The sequence below is a fragment of the Mercenaria mercenaria genome, chromosome 13 (assembly GCF_021730395.1).
Source record: "Mercenaria mercenaria strain notata chromosome 13, MADL_Memer_1, whole genome shotgun sequence".
NCBI classification, from domain to species: Eukaryota; Metazoa; Mollusca; class Bivalvia; order Venerida; family Veneridae; genus Mercenaria; species Mercenaria mercenaria.
In genome coordinates, this window is record NC_069373.1 from 67043972 (window position 1) to 67063095 (window position 19124).

Consider the following 19124-nt stretch of genomic DNA (forward strand, 5'->3'; position numbering starts at 1 on the left):
ATTTACATTACTATCTTCGACAGGTGCCCTATTAAACTATTTCATTATTTTTATAAATGATTGCAATACACTTTTAACGAAAAGTTAAACCATTTTGAAATATTATTTGTTTGGCTATTAACATCATCACATATAAGGGGTGTTCAATAAATTCTGACATTCTTTCATAGGTCTTTGGAACCCTAAATTACAAATCAGATCAAGAAAATATTCACGTTATGCCTACAAAATATTCTCCCTGCACAGAAGCACACTCTTGAGACTTGTTATCCACGATCCGAATACTGCAAAGTAGTCTCCTCCTGGTATACAGTTGAGAGTTTTAAAACTTGCAGAACCTAGGGCTATCCTAGCGGCAAAGCGTAAAGTTGCGAGTATTTTATAATAAGAGAAATGGGATTTACATTACACTTTAATATTAAAACGACTTTAAAATGTAATGAGAAATGGGAAAAAGCTACAGGTACTAAGGTCAAAAGATTAAGGTGGGTGTTGAACCTGAAAAACATTTCCTTGATGCAATAAAAACTGTACTTTTTCACTTTGGTAGGCGGACACATTATCACGAATTAGTTCTGTGTCTCTCAAACCGCTACTTGGGGGCGTTTCTTTTGATAAAAACCGTTGACATTGGTAAAAAATATACTATTGTAGAACTTTCCCTTAGTGGTGGCGCTACCAATCTTTGCAAATACAATGTACAACGCAGTCACTAGAATAGAAGAAAGTGGCATTCAAAACGTTATTGCACTTTCAGTCCCTTTTACAATGTCTAGCAATGGCTGACTGGAGCTAAAGAATAATGAAACCAAGAATTACAAGTTTTCAACATTGCTTTTGGAGCAATATAAACGCTTGGACTTTTGATCTGGTGTCGGCAAATGGGGGAACCGTCTAGCATAAAACTTCTTTAATTTTAAAAGGTCAGTCACAATATGATAGGGACAGTTGATAGACTGTCCATTCTTTAATGCGTATAGTGTGAGCAATTTTGGAAATAGTATATCGACAATTTCTTCTTCGACAATACTTCTTACGGTAGCAAAGTTTTTCTTTGTTTCTGCAACAACAGGCCTGCCTAGACGGTTATTGATTTAAAGCCTATTAAGACAACCTTGAATATATTAAACCAACGAAATATTTTCCTTAACACTAAAGGACCATGGATACAACACAGTTCAGGAAATATCTCTTCTGGAGATACCCGAAAATAAACCCATTCTTTAATACCAACGTTAATATTGAAAACGTTTTGATCACCCCTTCTGATAACATAATGAAAGCTGTTACAGGTACGTGTGTTTGATTTTTAACTTATGTCAAAACTTCGTTAACAATTACACTTATCGTGACATTCTTAAAACAATATAATGATACATAAATTTGACAAAGGGGAATGATGTTTATCACAACATGTAAGTACTATTCATGTTTTCTATCAGGTCATTGTAAATTTACCTCTTGAAGTTGTGTTGTACTTAGGCACACCTGTAGCCGCGCTTTTTATACACATTTCAAAAAGTATCATCAAATTTCTTAATTTTGATAACTCAACAGAAATTGTTTTCTTGAGACCATCTACCAAAAAACAGGTGAACCCAAAGCGTCCTCAAGTCTCCATATTTTGAGTAGGAAACGCAGGATAATATCGTGTTAATCATACACATTGCCAAACAGTCAAATAAGTGGGTATAAGGTCATCATGATTCTCGTTTTTTCGTCAAAAATATATAGAAGTCTTTTAAATTTCGAAGAAACAAAACACACATCTGATTTCATTTTCCATCACAAATTAGTTTACAGAACAAAATTATGTCAGGTATGTATGTGTTCCACCTTTTCAAAGAGTCAAATCTTCCATTAGACCAAATGCAAAAAAAAAAAACAAACAAAAAAAAAAACAACAAAAAACGTTGGCTTAGTTACAGTTAAATGAAACTCGTTGCGGTGAATGTAGCTTTTGGAACATTTCCTCAGCCATTATTAGAATGATTATCAAAGGAAAGTTTAAGCAACATCTGCAGGTATAAATATGTTTACATTTTAACAACCATTCACGTGTTTGAGTATATTAGATATGTTTTGTCTCCATTTTTGATAAATCATATGCCATTCTCAGTGTGGTTATATTTCCTGGTCCTTTGGGATAATGGAGTCCATTTAATTTTTGTTTTGTATTAGACTTTCACTTAAACCGGTGCTAGGGGGTCTTGAGGGGGTGTTGCGCATTCATTACCTCTAATAAACAGACTCAATCAAACAGAATTCCATTCTATACTTTCAAAGGATCGTCTTGTAAAATCTATTACTTGTTCTATAATTTCTAGCTCGTTTCTATGATTTTTTCTGTCATTTAAAGTATCTCTAACTGTATTTTATTTACATGATTGTTTTCTAAATAACTATATCTGCATCCTACAATCAGGTTTCGACATAGGAAGGAACCAAACGTTTAAACAGTCTGATCTTAGTTTCAGAAAGATGGACGAATTCCAGCTGCTGCTCTCTTTCTTCTTACCTTGTTTAGTTTGGACATTGTCTACATTTGTGATCATGGGGTGTATACGTTCCTGCTTCGCAAGGTACTCTTTAACTGTTCATTTATCTGACTTTGATTTAATATCCAGCAACTGGTCATATTTGATCAGAATGCGAACGTGGAATTTCTAGTTACCATAAGTAACATTGGCAGCTCCGATATCTTTTTTGACAAAGTCGATCAAAAATCATGGCTATTTTCTCGTTTAAAGTGAGATTAATATCGATGGTTGAAAATATTCGCATAGTCAATACTTATCGACGTATCCGGTTCCTTAAGTATTAAGTAACGAAAAGCTGGTACACGATAGAAACACTTCTAGGCAAAGCGACACTTTAAAGTGAGTCTGGCTGTTTTGTTTAAATAGTATATCCAATCTAGTGTTTTCCTAGTGTTTCCTTTAAGATATGTGTAAATACAATTAAGTATGTCATATATGTTTCATTCTATATTACAATTTAAGAAATTGTATACAGCAGGGCTATGTTCTTTTATATTTTGTTTTGGCTTTGCAATATAATATTTAGATTGTAATATGTCTTCTGTGTTAAATAAATAAGTAATTAAATAGCGAATAACTGGTGCTTTGCGCATCTACTGCGTCAAATAATACAGTCGGCGTTATATGTCACGGGGAATAATTAAGAAGAACGCAGACAACTAGTGAATCATTCTGTGCGCCTTGCAGAGTATGTGAATTAAAAGCAACACGTCCAGATACATCATTTTGATTCTGGAATGTCTCTTATATAATATAATAAAAATATCAAATAAGGTAGCACTCTTTTTCGGCGCCTATATACATATAGTATATTAACGTGACATCAATTTTGCCATTTTGTATGACAGACTAGAACGATATGTAGTGGACCTTTGATCAGCATTTGTTGTGTTGATATGAATAGTATGGATAGCAAAATTGAGACGAACTCGTCATATGCACCACCATTCCCTCAGGCAGATCCATACAAACATTAATGTTTTTAAGTTCTCCTTCTTTCCGTACACCGTTACCGTATAGAATCAACTGCCACCCCTGATCGTTAATCAGCCTGATCCTGAACATTTCAGACAAGCTGTTAACGTATCGCACTACTACTAAATGACCACACCCTGTTTTTATCCTGATTTTATTCTTGTTAATACAGTTTTATCTTGCACTATCTTCCTTTGACGTCTTACTGTCATTCTTGTAACTTTTATTCTGAAACAGACGCGCACCTGCTAGTTATACCCGAAAGGGGCGTCAAGCAGTATTGACACATACATACATACAAAAAACTAAAACAATAATAAAAAAGTAATCTTAGAGAAAGAGAAAACAATAGAAAGGTTCGTGAAATAAAAGGAGACGGGTCTACTTCAAAAATACGATAATACTGAGAAAGTTATGTGCTATACATTGGCTGATATTCTTTTCCATTTTAGAGATAACCCGCAGTTGGACGTATGCAAGCAGTATAATGCTGTTACGGTATGCTACTAATATAACTTAGTAACGTCAATCTGAAAACATTTCGGCAAACACTATCAACCAATCAATATGAATTTTGTTTAATATTTCTATGTTTAAATTGTATCTGTTGTAAAACGCTAAACATTGCGTCCACTTGGATGTCTCTATGACATATGAAGTTATTTAATAGTATCTGTTTCAGGCCGAACAATGCTTTTGATCTAGTAAAAGAGAAATTTGTAGTGGCATTTGTACTGAGATGATTACATAGTCAGTAGAAATATTGCTATTCACTGAAAAGTAGAACATTTATCAATGAACCTCTTATAGCAAGTAATATTTGGAAACAAAACTCAGATAATAGAACAAATACAGGTTGATAAAAAAAGCCCATTCGGACAATGAGTCACTCCACAAGTGCTTACACGATTTGATTGACGTCGTAGAAGCATAGAAAATTGATGAGTACAAGATGCGTTTAGTTTTACCAGTATACACAAATGTACTGATGCTACAAATTCTATTTTGAAATGCTATGCCTCAGTTAAAATATGCTTACTTATGTCATCTGTCAAATGTACGTCTAATGTAAGGCGGTCAAAACATTACATCTAGTTATATAAACATCAAACGATGACATTTACCATTTAATGTAGGTTATACCAACCAACGAAGATATTCAACGTTTAGAAAATAAAGAAAGTCTGAAGCAAAACTATGATGATAAGACAAAAGAATTTGGTTATATCTTGCCAGAAGAACGCAAAGGGCTTTTAAATTCTGAAGTCAGTTTTGTCGACGAGGAAAACGACACAGTCATGAATAGACCTGAACCTAAAACCCACCAACGCAAAAAGAATGAAGAGGAATACAAACTGTTGGAAGTACGTCAACATTAACTACATGTACTTTAAGAATAAGCAAATTACTAGCGTTCCTTAAAGCAAGTTTTCAACGACCAAAAAATTGGATATTATGTGTTATACAGGCACGAATGTAGTATGTTTGTTCTTCTATGTTTTTTTTTATAATACATACTGATATAAATAGTAATATCATATGAAAATGTGATAAAATTGAGACTTAAGATGTTCTGTTGGCAGTAGGTCTTATTCCTGGTTCCCGTCCATGCAGGAAATAATGCATTGACAGACAAATGTACATATGCAGAGTTTTGAGTGTGCATTCGCCAGATGACCGATAATTGCGTCATTGTCATTTACTGATTTTGTTGAATATCTATTAGACCGATGTCAACAAACTGTACTTGATTTTGTTTTCGTTCCCTTTAACGTCTCACCGACATAGCTTTTGATCATGTGGCGACTTTCCAGCTTTTAATGGAGGAGAAAGACCCCAGGCGCCCATCTGTGCAGTATTTCATCACGGGCGGGCACCTGAGTAGTAGAACCATCGATCTTCCGGACTTCCTCACATGAAGAATTCAACGGAGCACGAAATCACATCGGTGAGGTGCAAGTGATTGTAAGTCAGCGACATTTACTAATCGGCCACCGAGGTCCAAGACCAAGGAAATGTGAACAGATACCTACAAAAAAAAATTCAACTGCTTTTCGTACTATTCGTCAGCGAATTGGAAAAACGAAAATGATACTGTATAGCAAAATGCAGTAAAACATAATTGTTTCGTACCTTTAACACAATTGTACACTACAAGTCTAAGAGATATATAATTGGATTTAATAAGCACCCAAATGTACTACTCGGTTATCAACACTAAAATGATATGCATTTTGTACATATATATACATATATTTTGTATTTATTTCAATTATTAAACTTTTTTTTACTTTAGATATTTGGAAAAGAAAATTCTCAGATGAAGAAAGATCAAGATGAACTGTACAAACAACTTATTGATCAAAAAGAAAAATATGAAAATGAACTCAAAGTAAAACGGGAACAATTATCCAGTAAAGAAAACGCAGTTGTCACAGAGAGAAAGAAAATACAAGCAATAGAAACCGAACACATAAAAGCTGTAGAACAAATAACTAAAGAGTTAATGGTAAGAATACCTATTCATATATTATTAAAGTTCATTTAAATAAAGTATTTCAATTACACATATTTTAGCATTGAACATGTCTGAAAAATGATTTTAGTGGCATTTAGTACAGACGTACATACATGTGTCATTGTTACAAAATAGATACCTTTAAAATAAAATTCATTGGTGGACACATCTGTTCAGACGTCGCATTTATGTATAATTTTGAGTTAGACAATTGCCAAAGGACCTATCATTACGTCATTGTCTTTTATTAACTTTTGTTAAGTATCTATTAAACGATGGCAACAAATTGTAACACCGTGAAATTATGCACAGAAACATACACAAACAATTCAACTACTGTTCTTACTACTCGATAGTAAACTGAAATATCGAAAATAAATCTATATAACAAATAATAGTAAAACGTAATTGTTTCATACTTTTAGGACACTGCTGTACGCTAATAGAGATACATATCTGGATTAAATTAGAACCACGAAGTCAACAGATGTCAACAGTAGAATGATATCTATGGCATATTTCTTGGTAGCACACATATATTTTATATTTATTTCAGTAAAATAAAACAAAAATATTTCGATTTAATTTAGATATTAGAAGAAGAAAATTCTCAGCTGAAGAAAGGTTCAGAGGAATCGAAGCAATACCTTTTTGACCAAACAGAAAATTATGAAAATGATCTCAAAGTAAAACAGGAACAATTATCAAGTAAAAAAGAAGATGAAGTTGTCAAGGAGAGAAAAGAAATGGACAGGAAAACACAAGAACTACAAGAATTGCAAGAATTAGAAACCAAATACAAGGAAACTGTAGAACAAATTACTAAGGAATCAAAGGTAAGAATACCTGATCCAACATTAAAATTAATGTGTTTCGATTATACATATTTTGACAAAATTGAACAGTCCTGAAAGATACTGCTTTTTTAAAGTGGCGGTTGGTACAGATGTACAGACATGTGCCACCGTTATTGAAAACATCTATATAAAATGAAATGTCGAAATCGTGTGCAAGTTTGAAATGGACATTTGGCAAAGGACTGACAATTCTGTCATTACACAAACCATTTCTATTCGTTAGTGAAAAAAAAACGAAAATGATTCTGTATAAGAAATTGCAGTAAAAACGTAATTGTTTCGTACTTTATGACACTATTGTACGCTAGTAGACATACAAAACTGGATTTAACAAGCACCACAATGTACTCCTCTGTTATCAACAATAAAATGATAACTCTGATATCTCTTTGGTTAGCATTCATATTTATCTCAGTGAAAAACAGACATATTTTGTTTTAATTTAGAAATTAGAAAATGAAAATTCTCAGCTGAAGAAAGATTTAGAGGAACTGAAACACCTTTTTGATCAAACAAAAAACTATGAAGATGATCTCAAAGTAAAACAGGAACAATTATCAAGTAAAGAAGACGAACTTATCAAAGAGAGAAACGAAATGACCAAGAAAATACAAGAATTACAAGAATTAGAAACAAAATACAAAGAAATTGTAAAACAAATTAAAGAGTCAAAGGTGAGAATACCTGTTCCAATATAATTAAAATTCTTAAATATAAACGCATTTCGTTTAGACATATTATGGCAAAATCGAACGATTTTATAGATGTTAGATTTTGTAAAAGTGGCATTCGGTAAAGACATACATACTTGTATTATCGTTATGTAAAGCATGTCATTAAGACAAAATGCAAAGAATACTATTCTAAGGAAACTGTTCCCGACGCTTATATACTGATGAACAATGTCAATATTATACATACGTTTATGTGTTTTTCTATATCATATTCAGAAAAAAAAAGAAAACAGAATCCAAAGTAATGTGTAATTCGCGATTTCTATAATACTCATTCATAAATCCTTATGACGACGGACACATTTTTATGCAATCTCGTCAGGTGTACGTATGTTTTTAACAAAACAGAAAATGACGTCAGTCTACCTTCTTTAAGTAAACAGACTAAACTCGCATTGACATTGGTCTACTTGTGGACATTTTTTGCTAATGGGGAGTCAACTTTCAGGGCTTTCTTACAATTTGAAAACACCTGGGCTTTAGCACGACATGTGAGTTTGTCATCTACGAAAAATATTTTAATTCTGAATAAACACCGATCCCAAAGGGGTCCGCAACGGAGGAAGGGTATATGAAGATTTTTAAAACTTCGTCAAATCGTTCAAACGGTCCTTTTTGATGTTGTCTGAAAGTGTCAGTATATACCTCGTATGTAAGATTTTTCCGTATTTGAGAACTGCTTGAGAGACCTACACATTTCAGAAATATTCTTAAAATGAATTTCGTTTAAAAAATGTTGGTTCTACGGAAGCATGAAAGGGCCATCAGGCGCTAACACGTTTTATAACATTACAGACGCGGAAGGATATAATGATTATAAATTTCATGCAAATTTGGGATCACAGAGTCCATACATTATTTGAGTTCTAATTCTGAATAATAGTGTTTTTCTTATGCCAGTGCTGGTGTGTGTGTTTGTGCGCGCGCGCGCGCGCGTGTGTGTGTGTGTGTGTGTGCATTGAGGGGGAGGGGGTTGTTGAGGGGGGCAGGGCATGTGTTGCACTTTTATGATCTTTCATGCATAGACTCAACCAAAACTGGACAATAACGAGTATTGATTTGTATTGAATTTCACTAGTAAAAGTGTCCGCCCGCTTAGCTCAGTAGGTAAGAGCGTTGGTCTACGGATCGCGGGGTCGTGAGTTCGATCCTCGGGCGGGGCGTATGTTCTCCGTGACCATTTGATAAACGACATTGTGTCTGACATCATTAGTCCTCCACCTCTGATTCATGTTGGGAAGTTGGCAGTTACTTGCGGAGAACAGGTTTGTACTGGTACAGAATCCAGGAAAACTGGTTAGGTTAACTGCCCGCCGTTACATAACTGAAATACTGTTGAAAAATGGCGTTAAACCCAAAACAAAAAAAACTAGTAAAAGTTTCTTGTTTTTCCTTTAGTTGGTAATATGATCTCATATCAAACTTTAGATATCGTTCAATCGTTTAGAAGAAGAACACTCTAAACTAAAAGAAGATTTTGCGAAAGCAAAGCGAGACATTGCAATTTTGACAGAAAAATATGAACATGATTTGAAAGAAACCAAGGATCAGCTGTCAAGTAATGAGGAAGCATTTAACCGGTTCAAAGAAGAAACAGTCAAAGAAAAGCATGAACAAAACTCCTCATTCAAGGCAAATGAAGATAAACTTAAGAAACAGTTACAGGTATGGATAATGTGCCTTTAGTTGTAGAACGTGAAGAGTGCTTCAAAATGAATTTAGTACTACACACGTATTATATTTCTGAACATTAGCAAAATGAAAATGTCTTGATGAGAATACGTAAATATATGGAATGTCTTTTGCTGGACACTATTCTGGTTTGCAGCGCCAAATTTTCTTATTATAGATTAATCATCATGTAATGTTTTTGCCAGGCTAAAATTCATTGGTTATATAGTCTAAAAACTTTTTTCTTGGTATTTATAACAGGAACATGAAGAGGAAAAGATACGACTGGAAAAAGAAATTGAAAATGTTAGAAATTCCAAAGAGAGTGAAATCAGGGCCATCGTAGCAGAAAGAAACAAGATAGCATATTTGTATAACGCAATCAAGAGTCAGTAAGGAAAACATGAAATTAAATTCAAATGGATAATCAGTTTTGTTAATGTGCAACATGCAGTGCACCATTTATTAGCACTTTTATCAAAGCATTATCTTCAGTTTTTATTTTGTTTCATGCTTGTCTTCTTTGCGACACCCAATCTGACTAAAGTACATCTCCTATTACGCTACGCTTAGAATCTGAAGACGTGCTGTTGATAGCTTCGTTCTGACGACCCTTCCGTTGGCCAATCAGACGGCTTCTTACAACATTTTGTAAGCTTAAAAAATCTAAATTTAGCCTGGGGTTTTCTCATTTACAAGTCTTATGACTACCACATCGCGGCTACGCCCTCGTGTTTTAAGAGAATCAAATGTCATGGTACGTAAAGTGTCAGATAGCCGGTTAGCTCAGTCGGTAGGGTACTTGCCTTGTAAGTGAGGGGCCCCGGGTTTGAGCCCGGAATGACTGCACATTTTTCTTACTCTTTGATATTCGGAGGTATATTTTGATGGTTTAGCCAAATGCTTGTTGAAACAAGTCGTCTGATTGGTTCAAATAAAAATAGATATGCGAAAATAACAATAGCAATATTGGAAATCCAAAATATACAGAAGACAAATGTGAATGGGTCATTCTCAGATCTTCGTGTAGAAGATCAAGTAGTTTAGTCAGATTGTGCGACACCTGTCTTTTCTTTATCACATACGCGATATATGACCGTTTTGTGTCGATTCGCCGTAAAACCCAACTCACTCGCTCACATATCGTTTTGCATACTGAAAAACTCATTTTAAGGAATAGGATGAACAGCTAAATTTCTTAGAGATTTCCACGTACTTGCACTTGTATCTGCATTAGTTGCTTTTTGTAAAATTTTGTAAATGCACTGTTAAACGTACGAGAGGTCTTTTCGATGCCTCCCCGGTCCAATACGTAAATAACAAGATTATTATATCATTCAAAAGTCCACGAGTTTGATCTGTCTAGTTGACGGAATTCAATAATCTTATCTCATTAGCAAGTACTGAAGCCATTCGTACTTCTTCGCTGATTAGTGGAAACATTTGCAAAGTAGTACGGAATAAAGAAAACAACTGATCGGAATAGCTAAACAAAGCTACAAAAATTGCGTTTTATTCGAGGTAACTGTTTGCGAAACTGCGCTTATATTGCCCCTTTAGTTGATTATCATTCACATTGTTTGACTCATTTTCACAGTCATCTACTAATATATAAATTTATTTACCAACAGAGTTTAGAAATTTGGGCTATTTGTTTTTTGCTTAATATCTCAATTGTGTTATGTAATGTTTATGCTTACCATTTTTTGTTTTCTAGAAAGTCAACCCATGAGTCTGCAAAAAATGCTTATGAGCGTGAAGGTGTAGAGAACATGAATGACGAGTTTTCTAATTCAAAACTTGCAGCAAAATTTACCGAAATTGAAAAGGAAGAATGGCTTAACGCGTTTGAGTCATTACAAGGTGCCCATGGAGAATTGTCTGCGATCAAGAGAATTTCTTTCTTAATGTCAGTAAGTACAGTAACTACTGTAGTATTTTCCTTTTTTGTCTAACACAATTTACCCAGGGATTTCGTATCTTTTTGATCCTGTACTTATTGTTATTATTAACATTATTATTTTAAATAATGTTTATAATCTTACTATGTATTAAGTAAAACCACTATTGATTTTTATCACAATATACTTCGGTACTTTAGATATAAACATTATGTAGCCTACATTGTACAATGTAATTTTTACGCCAAAATGTAATGTAACGTCATCTTCTATGACGTCATATATTCATGACGTTATTTATTTCATATTTGTTGACTTCCTAATGAAGACAAAATAAATCGTCGAAACGTCGAATAAAAGTGGAGTTTGCCTTGTAACTGTCCTGTTCTTTTAATGTTTTGTTAATTGAGGTAAAATTGACATTTCTCATTAAACAGACACGCTATTCTTTAACTATACTGGCTGGGAACCATTTTCCGGACGGAACCAGTTTCCGGACACATGTAATATCCGCTTTATTTCTTTGTTATTCATGTAATTGTTTCATCTATATCATTTAGATGTTTGTTCCTCATGTCTACAACAAACCATTATTTTATAAGGCTGTATAATGTTTGGGTTTTTGATGATAACTCACCTGCGTTTACAAAACAACTTTCCGTCTTAACGGGGCATGAAGATAGCATTGCGCATGCGCAGTAGTTAACACATGCCGAGGTATCCAGTAGGGAAGAAATAATCAAAGTACATAATGATTGTCTGCTGATAACATGTTCTACTTTTATTTTCACGCTAAAAGTTACGTAAAATGCAGGGCTGTTGATTTCTGCACTGATTTTATTCTATATCTATTGGAATTATCAAGAATTTGTATAAGACGAAATCGAGCTTTTATAGTCAACCTCGGTTTGCTTTCGTAGCTGCAATTGAACGTCGGGTTATGTTTCATGTGCAATTTTGAAGAGATGAATGATAAATAAATGTGAAGAAATAGTTTAATTACTTATTTTGATATCAAATTAACAACAAAACAGCGTCAAAATATTTGTCCGGATACTGGTTTACCTGACGGGAAAATAACTTATTTTAGTGACCCCATTTGAGGCCCCATGGAACCCAAATTTTACGTTATAACGTGATGCTGATTACTACATCGGATGTGGAAGGAGCTGAAGTTTGTACAGTGTGGGCTTCATGTATGTCAAATATTTTTTTAGGGAATAATGGAGCCAAAATATGAAAATGTGTCCGGAAAATGGTTCCTAACCAGTAGTCTAAAATTGCGAATGAAAACATACTTTTTCGATCTAGCTCTACACAAGTAGTAAGCTTGCAGTTTTCTATGAATATTTTTGTTTATAGTTTTTTTATAAGTATACATTTAGTAATTAATGGTGCACAAGTGCTTACCTAACTTACTTCAAAGTCATTGATGTTTATACCCTGTCAGTCACACCACACTGTTTCCACTTGATAAGTGTATGAGTATTTGTTACTGAATATAATTACTAGAAAGCGTTGACATGGACACGATTTTAATGACCGTATATAACATTAACATACAGCTAGAATTCGTCTTGAATACGTGACGCCAGTCATCAAAATGAATGTAACCGTTTAAATTGGCCATATCAATACATGTATTTGGAACATAGCCAGCTAGAATATCGAGAGGTAGAGTGTTTTATAGTATTTAGTTTTTATATATTTTCAGCAAGCGTATCTGTTATGTATACAGTCCTCAGACAATGCCACACGTGTCTTGCTGGGTCTTGATGAAAACGATAAGTTGCCGCCTCAGATCGTAAGTTATCTTTATTTAATCTAAACTTAAAACTTGAAACGATACCGATCCTATTCTGAGTAAAATATACGATACGGTGACAAAATGTTATCTGTATTGCCTGTTTATCTCTGGCAGTTATAACACTAGTGTTATCTGTGTTTCTAAAAATAAATGTAGCACAGCAAATGGCTGCCTTTTGTTCTTTTGCCTGTAAGTGAAACTGTTTCAACAATTAGCATCAAATTATGCTTTACACAACATCTGTTGTACATGCAGGTTTTAAAAGTAAACTAATAATAGCTGATTTAGGGCATTTCATCATGCCACGTTTGGTCGTACGCGGGTTATGAAGCCGTCCTTGTGCGTGCGCCAACGCACCAAAAAACATTTCAAAGTTTCATATGTCATTTTGCGCGAGAGCTAACGCTACAGAACGAAACTGACAATGCGACATAACGATAATTTCATTTTGCACGCATCTAACAAAGGTTTCGTTTGGCATTTTTGTGCGCGCGCGAGCAAAAACGAATTAAAATGTTTTCGCACGGCTATGTAGTACACTTCGTTGTGTCGTCTTGGTACCAAAGTGAGATTACGAAACATTTTATTTCGCCGAGGCGCGTGCACTCACATGCCGAAACGATATATTTGCTAACGAATTGCATGCCAACGCAAAACAATGAAACATTTCATTTCGGTGTATGAACAAACAAGCAAAATAAAACAAACCAAAAAAAAAAAAAAAAAAACCCCAAAAAACAACAGAAATCTTTGTTAATACTGTACATGCCAACGCAAAGCAATGAAACAATTATTTCATTATTTCATTTTAGCGCATGACAGAACATGCCAATGCAAACGCAAAGTAAAATGAATTTTCTTTCTGTAGCGTTCTGTATTTTGTTAAGTTGAGGTGAAAGTTTCAATACAGTTTCAGGCTCGTGCGCCATGACGACACAACGAAATATGCTACATATAGGACCGCGCACACGCAAACGTTACATAACGAGTTGTCCTAAATCAGTCACCATATAAACTAAACATACTCTTACAGACATTGACTAATACTGACAATAGTCGCAGCTATGTTTTGATCAAGATAAAAAAAACTGAAATGTTTTTCATTGTAGCATTATGGCCGTATGTTTATTTAGTCTTTACGGCCTTGAAAATTTCCTCTGTAAATTTAAATAAGTATTATTTCAAACAACCGTCGTCTGCTTTCGTTTTATATCATTGTACAGGAGACAAATGTATCTGAAGCAAGAAGGGAGCAGCTACAACATGAGCATATGAAAAAGGTAAAACGAATGTCGAATTGATATTACAAACACCATAAAAGCTGTAACATTTAAGTCAAACAGGACAGTTTCAAAAAATTGTTTAACTGGCTATAGCACAAAGATGAAATAACGTCTATATTTCTGAAGACACTTAACGTTGTAGCAGAGAAGGCCCATTTAATTAAAACTAAAGTCTTAGATATATTACAAATATACATCTTAGGTGATAGCATACGGTTTTATACGGGTTGCTCAAACCCTGATAGGAGCCATCGACCTGTACTTAATTCAAGGATTTTAAATATTTTGTATATAACTATACCGGATTCAGTCTTAAAAGTACACAACACTTGACTGAATTAAGTGACATGTCACCTCCTCTGATTTGATTATTTATTCCCATTTAAAACATTATATCTCTTTTTAAGGAAATCGTGGAAAGCGTTCTAAAAGACTCCCAAGACCGTTCTACAGAATTACGGGTATTCCTCCACAAGTATGTTGAATGTTGTCTACTTCTTGTAATATCTCGACCCGAGATAAAACTTTACTTTGACGTAAAAGGAATGTGTTATGATGGAGAATTGAAGCGGCGCTTCAGGAAGTATTGTACAGGTTCTCCGGTCGTGAAGAGTGGTGTACAAGCGGACACAGTGATTGAGGTAGTATGGCCAGAACTAAATGATCATTGCGGCATACACAGAAAAGGAATAATTGTTGCTGTTGCCCAGAGACTTGACTGTTAAAATGACTAGGTGGGTTAAAAGGGACAGTAAACATGTCTATGGGAAACAAGTATACACTTTAATACGAACATCATCCACACTCAAAACAATATAGTGTGACTATCCATTAATGCAGTTTGAAAATGTCTGGAATTCTTTAACTTGCGAAGGCTTTCAAATGGTAATATGCGATGTTATTTATAAGGAAAAGAAATTAAAATGTAATGTTTTATTCTTTCATATTAAAGGGAAGTAATAAATAACGAATGATTTCATCGCTATATTTGGTCTAAAATAATATATAAACGCGGATAATTTAATCATTTAAAATTGTATTTTACACTATTAGAACATAAACCAATAAGCGCTTAAATACTTTTCATCGCTATAAATGTTCCATACCTGTAGCAGTGTAGTTCTGGGAGGAGGTAATGATGTTAAATTTTAAAATAACACGGTGGAAAATGTTTACCCCTAAATCTGTCTGATTTTCTATCAGGTAAATGACTAATCTGCTAAAATAAACGATTTGTCAGTAATAACAAATGAGATCAAATAGATAGAGTATTATGATTTCAACATGATTTGATTAACTTTTCGTGACATTGTCGACATTGTCACGTGTTTAATCTTTAGTTGCAAGGGATGTCATTCGTTTTTATGAGCGAGACATACTGCCGGATTATTACGAGGCGATGTCATTGTAAAATTAAATTTCCGATGTCACTTTTTAAGAATAAATTACTTATTAGGCCATAAAAATTCTTTGTTTCCGGTAACATGCTCAAAAACATTTTGGTAGGTAGCTCGGAAAATTTTTTTATTAAGGGAGACTTTTCGGAAATTATTTTTGTGTCAAAAAATGATACAAATAAGGGGGTTATGCCTTTAGAGCATCAGTAAGTTTATTTCTAACACCACTGGCATTGATTAAAGCATAAAAAGTGCATTTTTGCAACTTTTTGTTAAAAAGTTGAATAAAAAAATTCTCCGAGGCCATAAAAACATTTAGGGTCAGGCCAAAGATTTAGGGTATTTTTTACGCCTTACTGGACCATATCCGTGCGACATTACCGAAATATAGTTTATGATTCAATAACGAAATAAATATGCTAGTTAATATTTTCTTCGGGTGTTTTATTACAATCATTGTCACAGCGCATATAGTAATTCCTTAAGCTTAAGATTAGCAGGTCGCGCGTGATGCTATAAATACATATCTGAGTAATATGGCCCCGCAATGCCTTAACGTCCTTATATGCAAATGAGTTATTTTAAATAGGAAAACTATGGCGGCGATTACATAAGATTACGCAATGTTTACAGCCATTTACCACTTATATATACTGATTTCCGGAACGGGAATGCATGAAGGGGTCACACTTCTGGACAGCACAGTGCCTTTAAAAATCACCATTTTTAAAAAAGCTGTTACATGTGTTCGTTTTGATGAATTTGCAATAATGTAGCAGTGTTTATTCCTTTACAAATGGCATTCCTTTTTAAAGGGGACATTTATTTTAGAATAATTTATGTATTCAGTTCTTTGGGATAGAACAGTAAAACATGTATTGGAAAGATAAGTTGTTCGTCACGATGTTGTTCGTTTACTAATAATTTCTGTTGTTTGTGATATACTAGATATACTTCTAAACCTGAATTTACCAATATACTAGTAATAAAGTTATAACTTGTACCCGACTTTCTTCTTTCAACCTACAATTGTGAGCCTTTTTTCATATCAATCAATACCAATCATCTTACTTTAAACATTATTTCATTTTTGAATTAGTGGGAAAACTGATGACTAAACAAACGTATTGTACTTAATCATATAAAAGGGAAGTAATTTCACGTGCTAGTAGAAAAAGAAAATTAACTTGGGTGCCAGAGACATTGACCTTTAAAAAAGGGATCTTGGTAATGCACGTTACATGTAATCTTGTTATGGCGAACTTCTTTTGCAACACGTGAGAGCCAAAATGGCCCTAAATCGCCCACCTGAGTTACACCACTTGCTGGAAAAGTCTTGATCGATAGTTATGCGAGGGAAATGTCTGTGAAATTATTTTAAAATAGTGTCTGTGTTTTCTGACAATAATTTTCTAAAGGTTTTACTAAGTAAATAAGGACGGTTAATATTTTCCTTTGTGTTGGAAGTGAGGTAGGTTAGGAAAGAGGCTAGGGGAATGATGACATAGTATACTTAGAGAAAATATCAAACAAGAAGATTTTAAAGTTTCCATTACATATATATACAGGGAAATGTGATCACACTCTCTGGCGTCTATGCTTGTTTTTGACGAAACTGAACAAAAATGTACATTATTCGTCATGTTAACCAAAGTTAACATTTATGAATTTTTTTTTAAATCAGGCAAGCAGTTTCTGACATGGGCAATTTTTGAAGTTTCCATAATATACATAAAAGAAAAATTGACAACGTCCTCTGGTGGCCATGATTTTGAACGAATCATAAAAGTCTAAACGATCTTCTTAAAAGGTCACCAAAGGAAATTTGAGTAAAATTGTTTTTAAATGATAAAAGCAGTTCAAAAAATAAAATTTTAAATGTTTCCATGAACACGATTTGACGAATAAAAATATTTGAAAAAAACTTGGTAAAGTGTCACACAAGGGCCATTTGTGTGAAATCATTTTAAAATCGGGCCAGCAGTTTCAAACAAGAAGATTTTAAAACTTTCCGCTATATACATACAGGGAAAAATGATCTTGTCCTTTGGTGACCATGCTATTTTAACAAATCGGAATAATCTGAATAATCTTGGTAGAGGGTCACAGAAAGACTTTTCTTGTGAGTTTTCTTCAAAACCTGACTAGCAGTTGAACAAGGGATGCCGTTTGAAGATCTTTCTGTTTTCAGCTCTAGTGGCCCATATGTTCAACCAAGTGAAACCATGTGAATTACTTTGGAAGAAGACCGCCAACTGAACGTACAGGCCAATCAGTTTCCTCCAAACGGTTTTAGAGCAGATGTTGTTTGAAGGGATGTGGACGGACGGACGTAGAGTGATTACAACAGCACACCCTGAGCACTGTGCTCAGGTGAACTTACGTGTGACAACAGAAACTTTAACTATTTGAAAAAAGTTTTGTTTTGTTTGCGTTAGGTTTAACGTCGCACCCACACAAGTATGGGTCATATGGCGACTTTCCAGCTTTTAATGGTAGAGTAAGACCCCATGAGAAAAGTCATATGTTAGATTTAAAAATGGATAATTTCTGACTGTTACTATATATACTAAAATGTATAAAAGTGTAATACTAACAAATATTCATCAGGCTATTTCTAAACAATTCCGACGCACTCCTCTTTGCAAAGTTTGATATGACATAACTTAACTCCTTAGATTTCATAGATTATACATCGTTAGCTATTTCATTTTCAAGCTAAAGCAGAAATTGGTGTGCCATACCTACAATATTCCATTGTGTTTCACAGCTGCACTCTATTTTAGAAGTTTGTTAGTTTAATCTATACTAATTTGTTTTAGCCCGATTGTGATAAAAGCTTCAAGCTTATTAACCAGTACTAGTGTCATATGCAAAGTCATGGTTGTGATCCCAGTGGGGCTCGAACCCACGACCCTGGATTGAGCAGCCGACTCCTTGTCCATAGATCACCGCTCCCCTTAGTACTCTGTTAAACATGCCATGTTTGGATTTCTTTTCAGAGTGTCGAAGATAATATTACAGAAAATATATTAATGAATCATTAATATTTGCATGTGCCGGTAATAAAGTTTCAAATGTTTATTCCATGAAATGTAGATGAATAGGAATGTTTTAAGTTCTAACCAGTATTATCATAAGAGTTTCGGTGGCTGCTCCAAATAAGGCGTATTTTAAAGGACATAAAATGCAATGACTGTGACTCATTGCAGACTTGGAGCACCGGTATAAATTACAGACTCCGGTATATACCGGATTCAAGCAATTTGAACTAAAAGTACTTTAAATGTATATATTTTGTAACCATGGTGATACCAACCCTAACCTTTAGTCAGTATATCCTACATTTTTTACTCTAAATGCATGCGAACATGCAATAATTTGCGTACTTTTGCCGTGCGCTCCAATTGATAATCACTTCCGCTCCAACTTTGCAATGAG

The 19124-nt window shown here is 34.2% G+C and overlaps 1 protein-coding gene across 2 annotated transcripts; it reads left to right on the top strand.

Moving 5' to 3' along the window:
* Positions 1-1279: 1279 nt before the first annotated feature.
* Positions 1280-16584, top strand: LOC123530608 (trichohyalin-like). Of its 2 annotated transcripts, XM_045311390.2 has the most exons (13): positions 1280-1415; positions 2472-2582; positions 3968-4013; positions 4652-4879; positions 5812-6024; positions 6624-6869; positions 7337-7564; positions 9053-9289; positions 9557-9687; positions 11013-11208; positions 12911-13000; positions 14227-14283; positions 14694-16580. In XM_045311390.2, the coding sequence occupies exons 2-13, from the start codon at positions 2482-2484 to the stop codon at positions 15009-15011; spliced, it is 2091 nt and encodes a 696-aa protein (XP_045167325.2). In that variant the 5' UTR covers positions 1280-1415; positions 2472-2481; the 3' UTR covers positions 15012-16580. The 2 variants fall into 2 exon arrangements, with proteins under 2 accessions (XP_045167325.2, XP_045167326.2); XM_045311391.2 differs by lacking the exon at positions 7337-7564 and having other exon boundaries at positions 14694-16584.
* The last annotated feature ends 2540 nt before the right edge of the window (positions 16585-19124 follow it).

Bases quoted from the DNA above. Each gene is read 5' to 3' on its own strand.
- LOC123530608 (XM_045311390.2), top strand. From the start codon at position 2,482: ATGGACGAATTCCAGCTGCTGCTCTCTTTCTTCTTACCTTGTTTAGTT. The intron at 4,014-4,651 runs GTATGCTACTAA...CATTTAATGTAG, and splicing joins AGCAGTATAATGCTGTTACG to GTTATACCAACCAACGAAGA. The intron at 13,001-14,226 runs GTAAGTTATCTT...ATCATTGTACAG, and splicing joins ATAAGTTGCCGCCTCAGATC to GAGACAAATGTATCTGAAGC.